The 18,147-nt window shown below is 45.6% G+C and overlaps 1 protein-coding gene across 1 annotated transcript in view; it reads right to left on the bottom strand.

The window, feature by feature from the left end:
• The window catches only part of LOC138756628 (dual specificity mitogen-activated protein kinase kinase 6), a 93,718-nt gene extending 76,650 nt beyond the window's left edge, over positions 1-17,068 (bottom strand). Inside the window, exon 1 of the mRNA XM_069923033.1 lies at positions 16,755-17,068. Within this exon, the coding sequence (XP_069779134.1) occupies positions 16,755-16,773 (19 nt within the window). The 5' untranslated portion in view covers positions 16,774-17,068. The remainder of the gene's footprint in view (positions 1-16,754) is intronic.
• Between the last annotated feature and the right edge of the window lie 1,079 nt (positions 17,069-18,147).

Raw genomic sequence — 18,147 nt, 5'->3', positions numbered from 1 at the left:
GTGATTGAAGTAAGAGCACATTGCTGGAGAAACTCAGCAGGTCAGTGTAATTTATGTAGCAAAGATAAAGATACCGCATCAACGTTTCGGCCTTGAGCCCTTCCTTCGTTAAGGTACGGGAAAATGTCGGCAGGTGCCCGAACAAAATTTTAGCGGGGGTCGGGGGGGATGTAGGAGGAGGAGTGTAGGGGGAGAAGCACTCTCCCGAAGGCAGGAAGGAGGCAATAGGTAGATAAGGGAGGCAAGCAGAGAGAGGAGGGATGACTCTGTGAATGGAGAGGGAAGGGATGGAGAGCAGGAGGAAAGAAGACAAAGGGAAAGGGGAGGGGAGGGCTAGCAGAGACCGGAGAAGACAATGTTAATGCCATCCGTTGATGAGTGCCCAGCCGGAAAATCTAGTGTTGTTCCACCAGCTCTCCAACCCCTTCCCTCTCTATTCGCAGAGCCATTTTAATTCTTTAAATAATTTTAAAGCATTCCAAACACTGTCATTAAAATGAGGTTTCTGAGCAACAGAATTAAATGAAAGATATAATGCATGCAAATTTACAGTGTTTAATTTCTGGTTGTGCAGGAAGTCATAAAGAAACCAAGCATTGTAATAAGGCCTTTAAGTACTGTATTTTAACAAAAGCCCCAATATACAACTACAACTGGATTGTACTTTGAGCTTTTTTTTTAAATGAATCTGTGGCAGCCGTTTAAATAACAATCTGCAGCAAAACCTTTCACTATACATAAAAAGTACAGAGTCCTATCACAACATAAAACTAGACTGTACTTACTGAAACATTATTTTTCAAAAAGCACAAACCTACATCGTGAGGGCCGGGAAGAGCTTGACAGGAGTGTGGGAAAACTATTTCACACAGCCAGCGCAGCTAATGCAAGTATCACCGTTGGCTTCTCTTACATATTCAGGAGGGTGTATTAAATACTTACCTATATTGTACATACAGTATGCTAACCTGTACAATTCAATTACCCAAAACCAATAATAGGCTAGCTTAACCTTGTGAAAGAATCCCAAAATGTTTACTCATTCTTTACTTCTAAATCCACAAACCTACATCAGAACCTCTTTGACAACAAAGCACAAAGAGAACAGCTCCTTCAGCACGACTGCTCCGTGGCTTAACATTTACAGAGAAAGCTTCATTACTGGATATGACAGAATATCAGGCAATGCAATTCACTAACAGGATTCCTTAAGAGCATTTGCGCAGTACTACTCAAGACGACAGAGGAGGCATCATCTTTAAGTGGCTGCAGAGTCCACTTCAGACTTCATTCAGGGACTCAAGATAATGTTAAGGTTTTCTTTACATCCTCCACAGAAAAATATGTTTTCTGGGAACGGCAGAGGTTCAATCACTATGATTCTTTCACAAAGAGTAGAAAGAAAATACAAACCAATGTTTACATTAATTAGCAGTTAAGAACAAGAGCCTTCCTCAGAGGTTTTAGTGATTTTTTTATATATATATATATATGTGTTTGTGTGTGTGTGTGTGTGAAGCTTCACCATCATTAACCAAAGAGCATTTGTTCTTCAATTTCTTAGAACCATGGGTTCTTTTAAATTGCCATGAGATTTCTCGACTAAAATTAACACAAGCAACTGAAAATAAATTGATGCATTAGTTAAAAAACTATATTATGTTATTCAGCTGGAAATGAATCAGAATCAAGTTTATTGCCAGGAATGAGTCACAAGATTACAGGTGCAAAATTGCCATACAGTTCTGTAAATATAATGTTTAGAAATACGTAATTAGTACAAAAAGAGAAGAAAAAAAAGTGAGATAATGTCTATAGGTTCATTGTCTGTTCAGAAATCTAACAGCAGAGGGGAAGAAGCCATTTTTCTAAAGATGAATGTGTTTCCAGGTTCCTGCACCTCCTTCCTGATGGTATCCGTGAGAAGAGGGCCTGGCCTGGGTGGTTAAGGTCCTTTGATGTTAGAGGCTGCTTTCTTGGGACACCACCTCTTAAAGGTCCTTAATGGAGGGAAGGGTGATGCCCAAGTTTACAACCCTCTGCTGCCTTTTTCTGTCCCCTCCATACCAGTCAGAACTAGTCAGAATGTTCTCCTCGGAACACCTATAGGAACTAGCAGGAGTTTTTGGTGACATACCAAATCCCTTCAAACCCTTCATGAAATATAGCCACTGGATAGACTTCCTTGTGATGGCCCTAGATCTTCAGGAATTTAAAGTTCTTTACCTTCCCCATTGCTGACCCCTCGATGAGGACTGGTTTGTGTTCTCCTTGTTTCCCCTTTGTGAAGTTTACAATCAATTCCTTGGTTGTTGTTGTGAGACCACACACCTAGCTGATCTATACACTTTGTAACACTTTCTTAATTATTTAATCTTGAATGCTGCTAATATGTCTGTAGTTTAATTATCAAAGGAATAATTTGTTCAATAATGATTTTAACAGCTACCTTACCAGCAGTAAATGCAGATAAATGAAGTTCTATTTGCACATAGCACTGGAATCCATTGCTAAGGTAAAGTATCTCCCCCAAGTTCAAAGTTGAAGGAAGAAAATACAACTCTGGTTGGATTTTTAAATTTTTTTAAACAAATGAAGTCTGTCTCAAAAATGTTTAATTAAACATTCATAAAATTTGTTTTAATCATATATTTTATAATGCAAATCAAATATTTTGCTCTTTAAGAATGCAAATTTTTAAATGCCAGTAACTAGCACAAACGGTTGACAAATTATATTTGAGGGAGACAGGCAGCATGTGTCTACGTCATCAGGCTGCACTGTTAGTTGCAATTTATTAGGACACAAAATTGATACACTTGCCTGGCGTTTTTTTCAGTCAATTTTGCCACACTAAAGCCAAAAATAGAACCCAAATCAAACCAAATGCAACAAAACTCAAGCCCTTACGTACAAGTAACAAAATTCAATTCCAGAAAGTTTCCTGATGAGGAAATACTGAACATAAACAAGTAACTATGGGCTACAGATTTGTGGTAGATGAAAGGGTCAGAAGAAAGTTAGGCATTTATTCTGGTTGGTGGAGGCAAAAACGGTAGAAAGTGATCGATGAGTGTTCAATAGTGCCTTTTACACAGCCACTTTGTTCCAGGATATTTGCGATTGTTTTACGCTACGCCTTCTGTGAAAAAGACACCAACACAGAATGGGGGAGGGAGGAGAGGAGTAATTCCAGTCCCAGCATTTTTTCTGGCAGAAGAGGTAGTAACAGTGCTGTATCTCCATCTGTGTAAAAGGGAACCAATTTGGGCAAGGATGTGTGTGCATCATTTTTTTTTAAGTGTAATTACAGGCAAAACATGCAAGTAGGACAATAGGAAAAACATTTTTAAAAATACCACTGTCCTGTTCTCTCTTGGCAGCCTGCAATTACAGTATACAGAAAAGGTAAAAGGCAAAGTCGATCGGCTGACAGTCGTTCACTTGGGGTTTAACCCATCTCGGATGTCTATGCATGCTCCCATAAGTCTGAAATGAGCTGGTGGTGAAATAGTGGTGTATCCTCTACTAGATTCATTGTTTTGTTCAGTGGGTGAAGCACTGATGTGTGGCTGGGAGGAGGATGAGAGATGATTTAATTCATAGGTACATAATCCATGGTTTTAACGGGACAGAAGTGGGGTGGTTGTTGGCCTTTAAAAATATGACTTGATCATTCATCAATAAGATAAAATGTATGAAAAGGTACTGAATATGGAACAATACAGAAGGAGGGTGGGAGTGCTCAGTTACTGAATCTATTCAAGACAGTCACTGACAGACCTTCAGATATTGCATGAGAGATTAGTGTTAAGGAGTGGCATTGTGATAAAAGACCAGTCCCAACATTTATATCACTGCTCCACTCTCAGCTGTCCCCGGGTATCTCTGGTCATCTTGTGCTGAGAGCAAGCTGGTCTGTGGGTATGTCCTCAGTTTGAATAATCTGGAATTACTAAGGTGGTATGTGGGTGGAAAGAAAGTTTGAAACCCACTGTTTTAATCGTACCTAAATGACTCATTATGTGCAGGGTTTCATAACTCCAAATGAAATGGGCCAATGACAATTTTTCTCAAGCAAAATACTTCACTAACAATTGAGTCGAGCACTGATTCTCAACCTGCTCTTCCCACACACATACCACCTTAAGTAATCCTGACTAACCACAGAGCACCGATGGCATAAGGATTACTTAAGGTGGTATGTGAGTGGAAAGAAAAAATTTGAAATCCACTCCTATAGATCAATACTTGCAGTAAATATTCCCATGCTCTTTCATAAATTGTGCATGTGTCTGTTTTAGTCCCACAATTTTCTATTAATGATTGTGTTAATAAAAGTAACATTTGATTGCAAACCCTTGTGTCCAGACTCGTCTCTCTTGAACCTGACACTTTCTCAACACAACAATGACCAGTGCGGGGACTGACAGTGAGCCGTTGGCAGATTATCCCGACAGCCCGCCACCAGCCCCCAACAATAGATGGACTGATGCTGGTGATCCACAGAGCGATGATGATCTCTGTTGGCAATGCTCACCATTATCACCCTAATTTCAACTTCACATACAAGACCCAGAGGAAAAAAAATGAGTCTAACAAGCCATCTAATACTGCATGTTTTACGTGACTCTAGACACCGAAGCTGTTGTGTTTCAAGCCCTGTCTCTTTTGCTCCCAGAATGCCAACTTGCTGTGTAAAGACACAGTGATCCAGCAATAGGCCGCCATTGTTTGGTTCAGTGTAAATGACCAAAACAGGCTTAATACAGGGTTTTCTTTATGGCAATATCACAAGATTTCTGTGTAATAAGCCTAATTGTGTCATTACCTCCAAAACTACAAACATACAAAGGTAGTCTCAATATGTGTGTGTGTGTGTGTGTGTGTGTGATCAATCTTTAAACAATATGACAAGTCAATATTACTCCATCCAACCCACACAATAAAAATGATTGGCTGGCCTTTATTGCAATGGCGTTTATGGGAAAGTTCAAGTTGTCAATCAACTGGCTCACCATGTGGGCAAAGGGGACAACATACACAAGATGGCACATTACATCCTGATCTCTTTAAATCACTCGCAATCTACATCCTTACATTTCTGCCCCATTCTTATTGATGATAACAATCTCCCTCTTTCGATACTGACAACTTTGCCCCTCATCTCCATTTTCAATTTTGAATCACTGATTTCCAGTGGGCACGATTGCTCTCCTCAAAGGTGTCCAGAGTAAGGTTTCAGATTTATTGTATATACAGGACATTACATACAGCCCTAACATTCTTTTTCCCTGCGGGCGAGGCAAAATTATCACTTACTGGTAGTGGAAAATACACGCAACAAATAAAGAAATGGAAACAAACTGAACGTGCATTACAGAGAGAAAAAAAATCAATAAAGTGCAAAAGTAAGAATCCTTAAATAAGTCCCTGATTGAGTTTGTTGTTGAGGAGTCTGATGGTGGAAGGGGAGCAGTTGTTCCTCAACCTGGTGATATGAGTCTTGTGGCACCGACACCTCTTTCCTGATGGCAGCAGCAAGAACATAGCACGTGCTTGGTGATTGCTGCGGCAGCATTCCCTGTAGGTGGACTCACTAGTGGGGAGAGTTTTGCCTTTGATGTTCTGGTCTGTGTTCACTACATTTTACAGGACTTTACACTGAGGAGTATTGGTGGCCCCTTCCCAGAATGCGATGCAGCCAGTCAACACATTTTCCACCACACATCCATAGATATTTGCCAGGGTTTCCAATGTCATATCAACCCTCCGCAAACTCCTGAGGAAGTAGAGGAACTGACGTGCTTTCTTCACGATTCCATTAGTGTGTTGGGTCTAGGAAAGATCCTTCGAGACAGTGATGGCCAAGAACTTAAATTTGCTCACTCTCTCCATCTCTGATCCTCAATAAAATGTCTGGTTTTCCCTTCCTTTTTTTAATTTTTAAAAATTTTTCACACTATGAACCATATTAATCAAAATACACACAAACATTTCCCTCTTGAATATACAGTGTCACTTTCTCCCCTTTTATCCCCCCTCCCTTTCCTCCCTCCTTCTCACCCCCCTCCAAACCCATTAAACATTCAATATATTAAATACAATAAACCCATTAAACAATGTCATCACACAATGAAAATAAACAAGAAAATTGTGTCATCTACCTTTACACAATGGGTCAGTTCATTTCGTCTTCATTTCTATCATTTTAGGGGGTGGAGGTCTGCAGTAAGCCCTCTCTGTTGTGTTCCATGTACGGTTCCCAAATTTGTTCAAATAATGTGACTTTATTTTGTTTAATTATATGTTACTTTTTCCAATGGAATACATTTATTCATTTCCATGTACCATTGCTGTACTCTCAGGCTCTCTTCTGATTTCCAGGTTGACATTATACATTTTTTTGCTACAGCTAAGGCTATCATAATAAATCTTTTTTTGCACTTCATCCAGTTTAAGGCCTAATTCTTTACTTCTTATATTACTTAGATGAAAGATCTCTGGATTTTTTGATATGTTGCTTTTTGTGATTTTATTTAATATCTGATTTAGATCTTCCCAAAATTTTTTCCCTTTCTCACATGCCCAAATTGCACGTACTGTTGTTCCCGTTTCCTTCTTACAGCGAAAACATCTATCTGATACTGTTGGATCCATTTATTTAACTTTTGGGGTGTGATATATACCCTGTGTAACCAATTATATTGTATAATGCGTAACCTCGTATTTATTATATTTCTCAGTTCCAGAGCATAACTTTTCCCATATTTGATTTTTAATCTTTATGTTTAGATCTTTTTCGCACTCTTGTTTGGGTTTATAGCTTATTTCATCATTTTCTTTCTCTTGCAGCTTGATGTACATGTTTGTTATGAATCTTTTAATTATCATTGTGTCTGTAATCACATATTCAAAGCTGTTTCCTTCTGGTAATCTCAGTCTGCTTCCCAATTTGTCCTTTTAAGTAGGTTTTCAGTTGGTGGTATGCAAACATTGTACCGTGAGTTATTCCAAATTTATAGTTCATTTGTTCAAATGATAATAAATTATTTCCCAAAAAACAATTTTCTATTCTTTTAATTTCTTTTCTCTCCCATTCTCTAAAGGAAAGGTTATCTATTGTGAAAGGGATTAGTTAATTTTGCATCATTAATAATTTTGGTAATTGGTAATTTGTTTTTTTCTTTTCTACGTGAATCTTCTTCCAAATGTTGAGCAAATAGTGCAGTACTGGTGAACTTCTATAGTGCACCAATTTTTTTATCCCACTTATAAAGTATATGTTCTGGTACATTTTCCCCCATTTTATCTAGCTCTATCTTGGTCCAATCTGGTTTTTCCCTTGTTTGATAAAAATCTGATAGATATCTTAATTGTGCTGCTCTATAATAATTTTTAAAGTTTGGTAGCTGCAAACCATCTTGTTTGTACCATTGTTAATTTATCTATTGCTATCCTCGGTTTCCCCCTTTCCATAAGAATTTCCTTATTATTCTCTTTAGTTCATTAAAGAATTTCTCTGTTAAGGGAATTGGTAACGATTGAAATAGGTATTGTATCCTTGGGAAGACATGCATTTTAATGCAATTTACCCTTCCTATCAGTGTTAGTGGTAAATCTTTCCAATGTTCCAAGTCATCTTGTAGTTTCTTCATTAATGGCTAATAATTTAATTTGTATAGATGGCCTAGATTATTATCTGGTATAATACCTAGGTATCGGATTGCTTGTGTTTGCCATTTAAATGGTGATTCTTTTTTAAACTTTGTGAAATGTGCATTATTCATCAGCATTGCTTCACTTTTATTTGCTTTGATCTTGTACCCCGATATTTCTCCATATTCCTTCAATTTCTTAATTCTTTTATTGATAATTCTGGTTCTGTTAAGTATTTTATGATGTTATCTGCAAATAGACTGATTTTATATTCCTTCTCTTTTATTTTTACCCCTTTTATTTTATTTTCTGTTCTTATCAGTTCTGCCAATGGTTCTATTGCTAAAGCGAACAGTGAGGGAGATAGTGTTCGTCCCTGCCTAGTTGACCTGCTTAATTTAAATTGGTTCGATATATATCCATTTACTGTCACCTTCGCCATTGGACCCTTATATAATGCTTTAATTCAATTAATATATATGTGATTATTTTGTGTTGTAGGTTGAACCTCTGTAATACTTTGAATAAATAATTCTATTCTACCCTGTCAAAGGCTTTCTCTGCGTTTAGAGCAACAGCCACTGTTGGCGTCTTATTTCCTTGTACTGCATGGATTAACTTAATGAACACAGACATTGTCCATTGTTCGTCTTTTCTTAATAAATCTAGTTTGATCTAGTTTTACTATTTTTGGTACACAGTCAGCCAATCTGTTTGCTAATAGTTTTGCTATTATCTTATAATCTGAGTTAAGTAGAGATATTGGTCTATACGATGCTGGTGTTAGTGGATTTTTCCCCGTCTTTGGTATTACTGTAATTATTGCTGTTTTACATGAATCTGGCAGTTTTGTGTTTCTTCTATCTGGTTCATTACTTCCGGGAAAGAAGGAATTAGTAACTTTTTAAATGTTTTATAGTATTCTATTGGGAGTCCGTCCTCTCCAGGCGTTTTATTGTTTGGTAGCTTTTTTAATATGTCCTGCATTTCCTCTGTTTCAAATGGTTTTATCAATTTGTTTTGCTCCTCTTCTTGCAATTTCGGTAGTTCAATTTTAGCTAAAAACGTCTATTTTGTCTTCTTTCCCTTTGTTCTCAGTTCGGTATAAATGCTCATAGAATTCCTTAAAGTTTTCATTAATCTCCGTTGAGTTATATGTAATTTGTTTGTCCTTTTTCCTTGATGCCAATACTGTTCTTTTAGCTTGATCTGTTTTAAGCTGCCAGGCTAGTATTTTTGTGTTTTTTTTCTCCAAGCTCATACTTCTGCTTTATTTTCATTATGTTCTTCTCCACCTTATACGTTTGTAGTGTTTCGTATTTTATTTTTTTGTCCGCCAATTCTCTTCTTTTTGTTGTATCTTCCCTTGTTGCTAGTTCTTTTTCTGTACTTACTATTTCCCTTTCCAGCTGTTCTATTTCCCGATTATAGTCCTTTTTCATCTTAGTTAACATAAATTTGTCTTTCACTGATTCCATATTTATTTTAAAGTACATTTTAATTTGGCGCTCAATAAATTCTCTAAATTCCTGTCTTTTAAGTAGCATGGAGTTTAATCTCCATCTATATGTTCTTGGTGGGATGTCCTCCAGTTCTATTGCTAATAACAGAGGTGAGTGATCAGATAACAATCTAGCTTTATATTCCGTTTTCCTAACTCTCCCTTGGATATGGGCTGACAACAGGAACAAGTCAATCCTTGAGTATGTTTTATGTCTACTTGACTAATATGAGTATTCCTTCTCCTTTGAGTGTTGTCTCCTCCATATATCCAAAAGTTGCATTTCCTGCATTGATTTAACCATAAATTTGGCTACTTTGTTCTTTCTGCTAGTCTTTTGTCCAGTTTTATCCATCTTTGAATCCAAATTAAGGTTAAAATCCCCTCCTATCAATATATTCCCCTGCGTATCTACAATCTTCAAAAAAATATCTTGCATAAACTTTTGATCCTCTTCATTAGGTGCATAAAGATTGACCAAATTCCAGAGTTCTGAATATATCTGACATTTTAACATTACGTATCTCCCTGCTGGATCTATTATTTCCTCCTCTATTTGGACTGGTACATTTTTATTGATTAATATAGCTATACCTCTGGCTTTTGAATTATATGATGCTGCCGTTACGTGTCCTACCCAGTCTCTCCTTAATTTATTATGTTCCACTTCAGTTAGATGCGTTTCCTGCACGAATGCTATATCTATTTTTTCTTTTTTCAGTAAATTTAATAGCCTCTTCCTTTTGATTTGGTTATGTACTCCATTAATATTTATAGTCATATAGTTCAACATGGCCATCTCATACTCTTTTTACTTCTCATTACCGGTTCCTCACCACCACCTTTCCCCTTTTCCCCATTTTCATTTCTCAGTTTTCCTTTTTTTAAACTCAATGTATGACAAAACTTCTAAAACATAAAATACTTCAACCACTCCCACATCTAAATTTCCCTTAACCCCAAGTTTCCCCCCCCTTTGAGTCGCCCCTTGTCAAGCAACCAGAACTCCCCTCTCCATTCAGACTGCGAACCCGTTCACAAGTGTCAACTGATTTCGCAGTGACCATTATTCTCTCCAAACCAACCCCCTTCAGAAAACTTTTATCTTCACATTAAAACAAAGCTCCCCCTCTTTTCTTCTATTTTTCTTTTTTAACCCCCTCCTCTTTTTTCCCCCTTCTCCCTTATCTTCCCTCCTTTAATTCTTACTTATACATTATTTTTACATCTTTATATGTAGTTTGTCGTCGTTCTTCGTTCTTGTTACATCTCTTCATCTCTCTTTCTGTCTTGCAGGCGCTCTGTAAATTCTTGTGCTTTCTCCAGTTCTGAGAACAGTTTGTTTTGCTCCCCCGGGATAATTATTTAAAGCACCACTGTATATCTTAACATAAATTTATAGCCTTTTTTTGCTGTTAAACTCCCTCCTCTTCTTTAGGAGTTTAACTTATGTATGGATAGAAAAAAATATTTTGACCTTTGTACTCCAGTGGTTTTTTTGTCTTCTCTAATTTTTTTCATTGCCTTCTCCAATATATTTTCTCTTGTCGTGTATCTCAGAAATTTTATTAAAACGGATCTTGGTTTTTGTTGTGACTGTGGTTTCGGGGCTAATGTTCTGTGTGCCCTTTCTATTTCCATTCCTTCCTGCATTTCTGGCATTCCCAGGACTTTTGGGATCCATTCTTTTTTAAATTCTTTCATATTTTTGCCTTCTTCATCTTCCTTTAGGCCCACTATCTTTATACTGTTCCGCCTACTATAGTTTTCCATTATATCCATCTTCTGAGCTAACAACTTATGTGTTTCTTTAACTTTTTTGTCCCTTTCTTCCAATTTTCTTAAGTCATTCACTTCCATTTCTACCGCCATTACACGTTCTTCCACATTTTCTAATCCTTTCCCTACATCTGTTATGACCAGTTCTATTCTACTCACTTTTTCTTCTGTACTTTTCACTTTTCTTTTCATTTCACTAAATTCTAGTGTCAGCCATTCTTTTAATGCTTTCATTTGTTCTTGAAAAAATTTTTTATCTATGTACTGTCCATTCATTTTACCTTCTATTCCTCTGTGCAGAGCTTGATGTTCTCCTTCTGCTTCTTCTGTGTCTGCTCTTGGGTTTGTGTCTTCTATTTCTCTTCCTTGTATCTGTGTCTCTTTTGACTTTCTTGTTGAGCTGCTTGCCTCAGTTTGTTGGGGGTTTTTTCATGGCTTCTTGATGTTGGTCCTCTTCTTCTGGGCTAGTTATCTGTTGGGCCTCCTGCTTCTGTTTTTCTCTCTTTCCTTCCTTTCCCATTGCTTTCCTTTTCTTCCAGCTGGGAGCCCTGCTGTCGGGCATCTCTCAGCTGTTCGTGCTGTGTAGGTTCACTCCACAGCTGGTCCCCCTCCCGTCGGAGTTCTCATTTTCCTTGCTGTACGTAGTTGCGCACCTCGGTTTGGCTCAGTGAGCTATATTTGCAGTCCCGCGGTCGGGAGGTTGTGACCCTGCAGGGTCTCCACTACCCTTGGGGAGCGGGGGTCCCAGCTTCTCGGTGCAGGTAAGTCCTACTCTTCCTGCGTCTTTCCTTCTTTCTTCCCCGTTGTTTTTGATTTTTCTTTCTTAGGTGCCATTTTCTTTCTTTTCTCCACACCTTTATCTTTTATTTGTTGTGTTTTGTGTATCTGGGGCTTTGCTTTTCTTTCACTTTTTTTCTTCTGTTCTGGAGAGGGCTGGTATTCTCCTACCGGCCACTACTGCATCACGTGACTCCTCCCTGGTTTTCCCTTCCTGAAGTCAGCTCCTTGGTTTTGGTGACATTGAGTGCGAGGTTGTTGTTGGTGCACCGTTCCACCAAGTTTTCACTCTCCCATCTGTCTGCTGATTTTTTATACAACCTTCTACTGTGGTTTATCGTCAACGAATTTGTAGCTGGTTTGATGAAACAGGTTCAGTTACGCAAGATACATTTAATGAAAGGCTCGACATGAAGTGGAAACAGCCCAGCACCAACCCTCACCTCCAAGTCAGAGAATCTGTCTCTCAATCAAGACTCAAGCCCAACTATCCAGGCGGGCAAATTATTTAAGAGACAACGTGCAGGATGTTACAAAGAGTAGTTAAAACAGTGCAAGGGCATCATATTTTACCAGTGCGAGAAACTATCCTTGAAACAGGAGGTTCATGCTTTCAAATCCATGCACCTTCTGCCCAAACAGTGTAGCAGTGGTGTTTGGTGTCTGAATACGTTTGACTGTTCTTGAATATTCTTGAATATGCTGTAATTATTTGGCATCTACTGCTTTCCCTTGCAGAATGTTATTTTTTGAAGTTCTTCCTCCTTCGAATTAAAAAGTGGCCTTTGAGACGCTGTGTATGATTTCCCTGACATAAAACATCAACTCTCACAGTCTCCACTCTCACTCCTTCTCCTCTGCACAATCCCCCCCCCCCTCAATGATGACAACCCAATGTTCTCTCCCCACAGACGCTGCCTCCCGTGCTGAACATATTTGCATGATCTCACTTTCTTCCCTCCCCAGACCATCAGGGGACGGAATTGTTACGACTGGAGACAAAAGGTAAATTGTCAGTTCAAATGGAGAGGTGAAAACAAGGAAGTGTCTGCACACACTGGGGGGTTGAAGTGAAAAGACGCGAAGGCTGGAGAAGCTCAGCAGTGTCCTGCAGAGAGCAATGATGTGGAGATCAGCGTTTCAGACTGGCTGAAGGGGCACAAGCTCCTTTATCTTTGCTTACATCCCCTCTTTGACCAGCTGAGTTTTTCCAGCCTTCGTGTTTCCAGTGACAATGCAGCGCTGGGGATGGAAGGGAACCTTTGGTTCCTTGCTCTTGCCCCACCTTGGAGCCCCGCAAGACTCTGGGAACGTTCCGCACCCCCCACGCGTTTTAAAAAGGACCGACTTTCGGACTGGCCATGGGGGTGGCTGCAAGGTGAGTGCTGATTAATGACTGGGCCTGGGGAGAGGAGAGGGGGGCCTGGGGAGAGGAGAGGGGGGCCTGGGGAGAGGAGAGGGGGGCCTGGGGAGAGGAGAGGGGGGCCTGGGGAGAGGAGAGGGGGGCCTGGGGAGAGGAGAGGGGGGCCTGGGGAGAGGAGAGGGGGGCACTGGGGAGAGGAGAGGGGGGCACTGGGGAGAGGAGAGGGGGGCACTGGGGAGAGGAGAGGGGGGCACTGGGGAGAGGAGAGGGGGGCACTGGGGAGAGGAGAGGGGGGCACTGGGGAGAGGAGAGGGGGGCACTGGGGAGAGGAGAGGGGGGCACTGGGGAGAGGAGAGGGGGGCACTGGGGAGAGGAGAGGGGGGCACTGGGGAGAGGAGAGGGGGGCACTGGGGAGAGGAGAGGGGGGCACTGGGGAGAGGAGAGGGGGGCACTGGGGAGAGGAGAGGGGGGCACTGGGGAGAGGAGAGGGGGGCACTGGGGAGAGGAGAGGGGGGCACTGGGGAGAGGAGAGGGGGGCACTGGGGAGAGGAGAGGGGGGCACTGGGGAGAGGAGAGGGGGGCACTGGGGAGAGGAGAGGGGGGCACTGGGGAGAGGAGAGGGGGGCACTGGGGAGAGGAGAGGGGGGCACTGGGGAGAGGAGAGGGGGGCACTGGGGAGAGGAGAGGGGGGCACTGGGGAGAGGAGAGGGGGGCACTGGGGAGAGGAGAGGGGGGCACTGGGGAGAGGAGAGGGGGGCACTGGGGAGAGGAGAGGGGGGCACTGGGGAGAGGAGAGGGGGGCACTGGGGAGAGGAGAGGGGGGCACTGGGGAGAGGAGAGGGGGGCACTGGGGAGAGGAGAGGGGGGCACTGGGGAGAGGAGAGGGGGGCACTGGGGAGAGGAGAGGGGGGCACTGGGGAGAGGAGAGGGGGGCACTGGGGAGAGGAGAGGGGGGCACTGGGGAGAGGAGAGGGGGGCACTGGGGAGAGGAGAGGGGGGCACTGGGGAGAGGAGAGGGGGGCACTGGGGAGAGGAGAGGGGGGCACTGGGGAGAGGAGAGGGGGGCACTGGGGAGAGGAGAGGGGGGCACTGGGGAGAGGAGAGGGGGGCACTGGGGAGAGGAGAGGGGGGCACTGGGGAGAGGAGAGGGGGGCACTGGGGAGAGGAGAGGGGGGCACTGGGGAGAGGAGAGGGGGGCACTGGGGAGAGGAGAGGGGGGCACTGGGGAGAGGAGAGGGGGGCACTGGGGAGAGGAGAGGGGGGCACTGGGGAGAGGAGAGGGGGGCACTGGGGAGAGGAGAGGGGGGCACTGGGGAGAGGAGAGGGGGGCACTGGGGAGAGGAGAGGGGGGCACTGGGGAGAGGAGAGGGGGGCACTGGGGAGAGGAGAGGGGGGCACTGGGGAGAGGAGAGGGGGGCACTGGGGAGAGGAGAGGGGGGCACTGGGGAGAGGAGAGGGGGGCACTGGGGAGAGGAGAGGGGGGCACTGGGGAGAGGAGAGGGGGGCACTGGGGAGAGGAGAGGGGGGCACTGGGGAGAGGAGAGGGGGGCACTGGGGAGAGGAGAGGGGGGCACTGGGGAGAGGAGAGGGGGGCACTGGGGAGAGGAGAGGGGGGCACTGGGGAGAGGAGAGGGGGGCACTGGGGAGAGGAGAGGGGGGCACTGGGGAGAGGAGAGGGGGGCACTGGGGAGAGGAGAGGGGGGCACTGGGGAGAGGAGAGGGGGGCACTGGGGAGAGGAGAGGGGGGCACTGGGGAGAGGAGAGGGGGGCACTGGGGAGAGGAGAGGGGGGCACTGGGGAGAGGAGAGGGGGGCACTGGGGAGAGGAGAGGGGGGCACTGGGGAGAGGAGAGGGGGGCACTGGGGAGAGGAGAGGGGGGCACTGGGGAGAGGAGAGGGGGGCACTGGGGAGAGGAGAGGGGGGCACTGGGGAGAGGAGAGGGGGGCACTGGGGAGAGGAGAGGGGGGCACTGGGGAGAGGAGAGGGGGGCACTGGGGAGAGGAGAGGGGGGCACTGGGGAGAGGAGAGGGGGGCACTGGGGAGAGGAGAGGGGGGCACTGGGGAGAGGAGAGGGGGGCCTGGGGAGAGGAGAGGGGGGCCTGGGGAGAGGAGAGGGGGGCCTGGGGAGAGGAGAGGGGGGCCTGGGGAGAGGAGAGGGGGGCCTGGGGAGAGGAGAGGGGGGCCTGGGGAGAGGAGAGGGGGGCCTGGGGAGAGGAGAGGGGGGCCTGGGGAGAGGAGAGGGGGGCCTGGGGAGAGGAGAGGGGGGCCTGGGGAGAGGAGAGGGGGGCCTGGGGAGAGGAGAGGGGGGCCTGGGGAGAGGAGAGGGGGGCCTGGGGAGAGGAGAGGGGGGCCTGGGGAGAGGAGAGGGGGGCCTGGGGAGAGGAGAGGGGGGCCTGGGGAGAGGAGAGGGGGGCCTGGGGAGAGGAGAGGGGGGCCTGGGGAGAGGAGAGGGGGGCCTGGGGAGAGGAGAGGGGGGCCTGGGGAGAGGAGAGGGGGGCCTGGGGAGAGGAGAGGGGGGCCTGGGGAGAGGAGAGGGGGGCCTGGGGAGAGGAGAGGGGGCCTGGGGAGAGGAGAGGGGGGCCTGGGGAGAGGAGAGGGGGGCCTGGGGAGAGGAGAGGGGGGCCTGGGGAGAGGAGAGGGGGGCCTGGGGAGAGGGGAGGGGGGCCTGGGGAGAGGGGAGGGGGGCCTGGGGAGAGGAGAGGGGGGCCTGGGGAGAGGAGAGGGGGGCCTGGGGAGAGGAGAGGGGGGCCTGGGGAGAGGGCGGGGGGCCTGGGGAGAGGGGAGGGGGGCCTGGGGGGAGGGGGGCCTGGGGGGAGGGGGGCCTGGGGGGAGGGGGGCCTGGGGGGAGGGGGGACTAGGGGGAGGGGGGACTGGGGGGGGGGGGAGAGAGGGGGGTCCCGTCTCCTGAGGCAACGCTCCGCTCTGCTGCACCCCCCCCCCCAAGAAATGCCACGCCCAGGTCATTAGTGCTCGAGGCGAGGGCTGATTTTTGCCCCCGGCTGCAACGAGAGCGTCGAAGTCCAATCTGAGCGCGGCTCCACCAATCGTCCCCGTGTCCTCGGCGCTGAACGAGGCGACTCAGATGACCGCACGCAGAATTAAATGGGAAGGCGGCACAAGTTTGCAAGTCGATGGGAAATGCAGGAGTGGCGGGTGCGTTGCAACAACAAGTCGCTGCATTTATTTTTGCAAGCTTGCAAAGGACTTTCTTCTCTTTTGCAAATTCGTGCACCGGCCCAACGTTGTGACTAAGCCCCCCCCCCCCCCATTCATTTCGTGCTTTAAAGAGCAATGCTCTCCATCCAAATCGCACGCATCTCCGCTCATCAATGCAACGCATTTAAATGCTTTCTCTCGCTCTCCCCCCACCCCCACTTGAGCAGCGGCTTACGTAAAAGCACAAGCACCTCGATCCGTTTGCAAAAAAGCCCTCTGAGCTCAGTAATCGGAATGCAAATACGTCAGAGACCAGCTGAACAGCGCAAAAAAAAACCCCAGGCTGCAAAATGCAAATTCGGTGTGTTCAGCTAAAACAGGAAATGCAATCAGCCCTGCAAGCCTTGAAACTTCTCACTGAGGCTGCAAAGCTCAAGGTGCATCAATGCATTTTGCATAAAATGCTGATGTCTTTGCATTCCCCTCAGAGATCGCCCCATATATCGGTGCAAACCTTACCTCCTTTTGACAGCGACATTTTTTTTTTCCTTTTTCTCCCCCCTTGCTGGGAAGGGAAGGGGGAGGGGAATCACAAAAGACTTTGCCTTTTCAGCTTTGCAACAAAGATGCAAAAAGAAAATTGCTGCCTCCCAGTTTTAATCCACCTGGGAATCCTGACCGATTTTTTTTTTGCAGCTGCGAGCTGTGCAGAGGGACTGGCCGGTTGCACGGCACGGAAGCAAGCTGCAAACTGCTGAAGGTTTGCAATTGCAAAAAGCCGTTTCGGTAATTACGGAGCTGCAGCTACATGATCGGCCCGGAGCTCAGTTCACCAGCTCCAAACTTCTCAGCGTGTCATCGCGTTCTTCCTGCTGAAGACGGCATTCTGGGAATTGTAGTCCGGCTGCAGAAGGAGCCTTGCTCTCCCACTGGAGGGTGGCCAGGGGAGGGGTGAATGAATAGATTCCTTGAAATACATTTAACACCCTCACACAGCAAGACTGGAATAGATATTGTGCAGACTGGGTCTTTGTTCATTGGAGTGTAGAGGGGGATTTAATAGAGGAGGGGGCTGGAGAGTGAGGGTAGGAGAGATTGGAGCAAGGGTTAGGGGGCAAAAGTTTAGAAGTCACATCAGAGGGAGCTGGTGGCTGTGGAATGACCCTCCGGAAGACGTGGTCGCAGCAGGGTCAATTTTGTCATTTAAGAGGAGGTTGGGTGAGAGGGGGTTGGAGGGTTCTGGGCAGGGAGCAGGCAGGTGGGACTAGTGGTTAAATCGGTGCGGACTGGAAGGGCCGACGTGGCCGTACTGTCATTGTTATGCACTTGGAGTGATTGTGGATGGATCCCATCAATATCTGTTGGCAATCCATGAATTGTCTTCAAGTTTGTGCTTTTTTTAGACAAAGTGAGGTCGTGTCTATGGTTCATTGTTCATTCAGGAATTGGATGGCGGAGGGGAAGAAACTGTCCTTGTGTCGCTGAGTGCTCGTCTTCAGGCTCCTGTACCTCCTTCCCGATGATAGAGGGTATGGCCTGGGTGGTGAAGGCCCTTGAGGATAGAGGCTGCTTTCTTAAGACACCATCTCTTGTAGATGTCCTCGATGAAGTGAAGACTGGTGCCCGTGATGTCGCAGGCCAAGTTAACAACCCTCTGCATGTCCTGAGCATCAACGCCTCTGTACCAGACAATGATGCAACCAGCCAGAATGTGGGTGCTGCAATTCTCAATCAGGTGATTAAATAAAGTGACTAATATTGTGTTGAATGCATCTTCTGCCCTACTTGATATTCATTGCTTACATTATGAAAATGTTTTCAAAAGTGTTAATGGAAGTTGTAAAATGCCACATCAGTTTCCTGTCAAACATTTGGTTTGATCAATTAATTCATTGGAAACAAAACCTAAGGT

The sequence above is a fragment of the Narcine bancroftii genome, chromosome 3 (genome assembly GCF_036971445.1).
Source record: "Narcine bancroftii isolate sNarBan1 chromosome 3, sNarBan1.hap1, whole genome shotgun sequence".
NCBI classification, from domain to species: Eukaryota; Metazoa; Chordata; class Chondrichthyes; order Torpediniformes; family Narcinidae; genus Narcine; species Narcine bancroftii.
The sequence above is the reverse complement of the archived record's forward strand: the minus strand, read 5'-3'. Positions and strand labels throughout refer to the sequence as shown.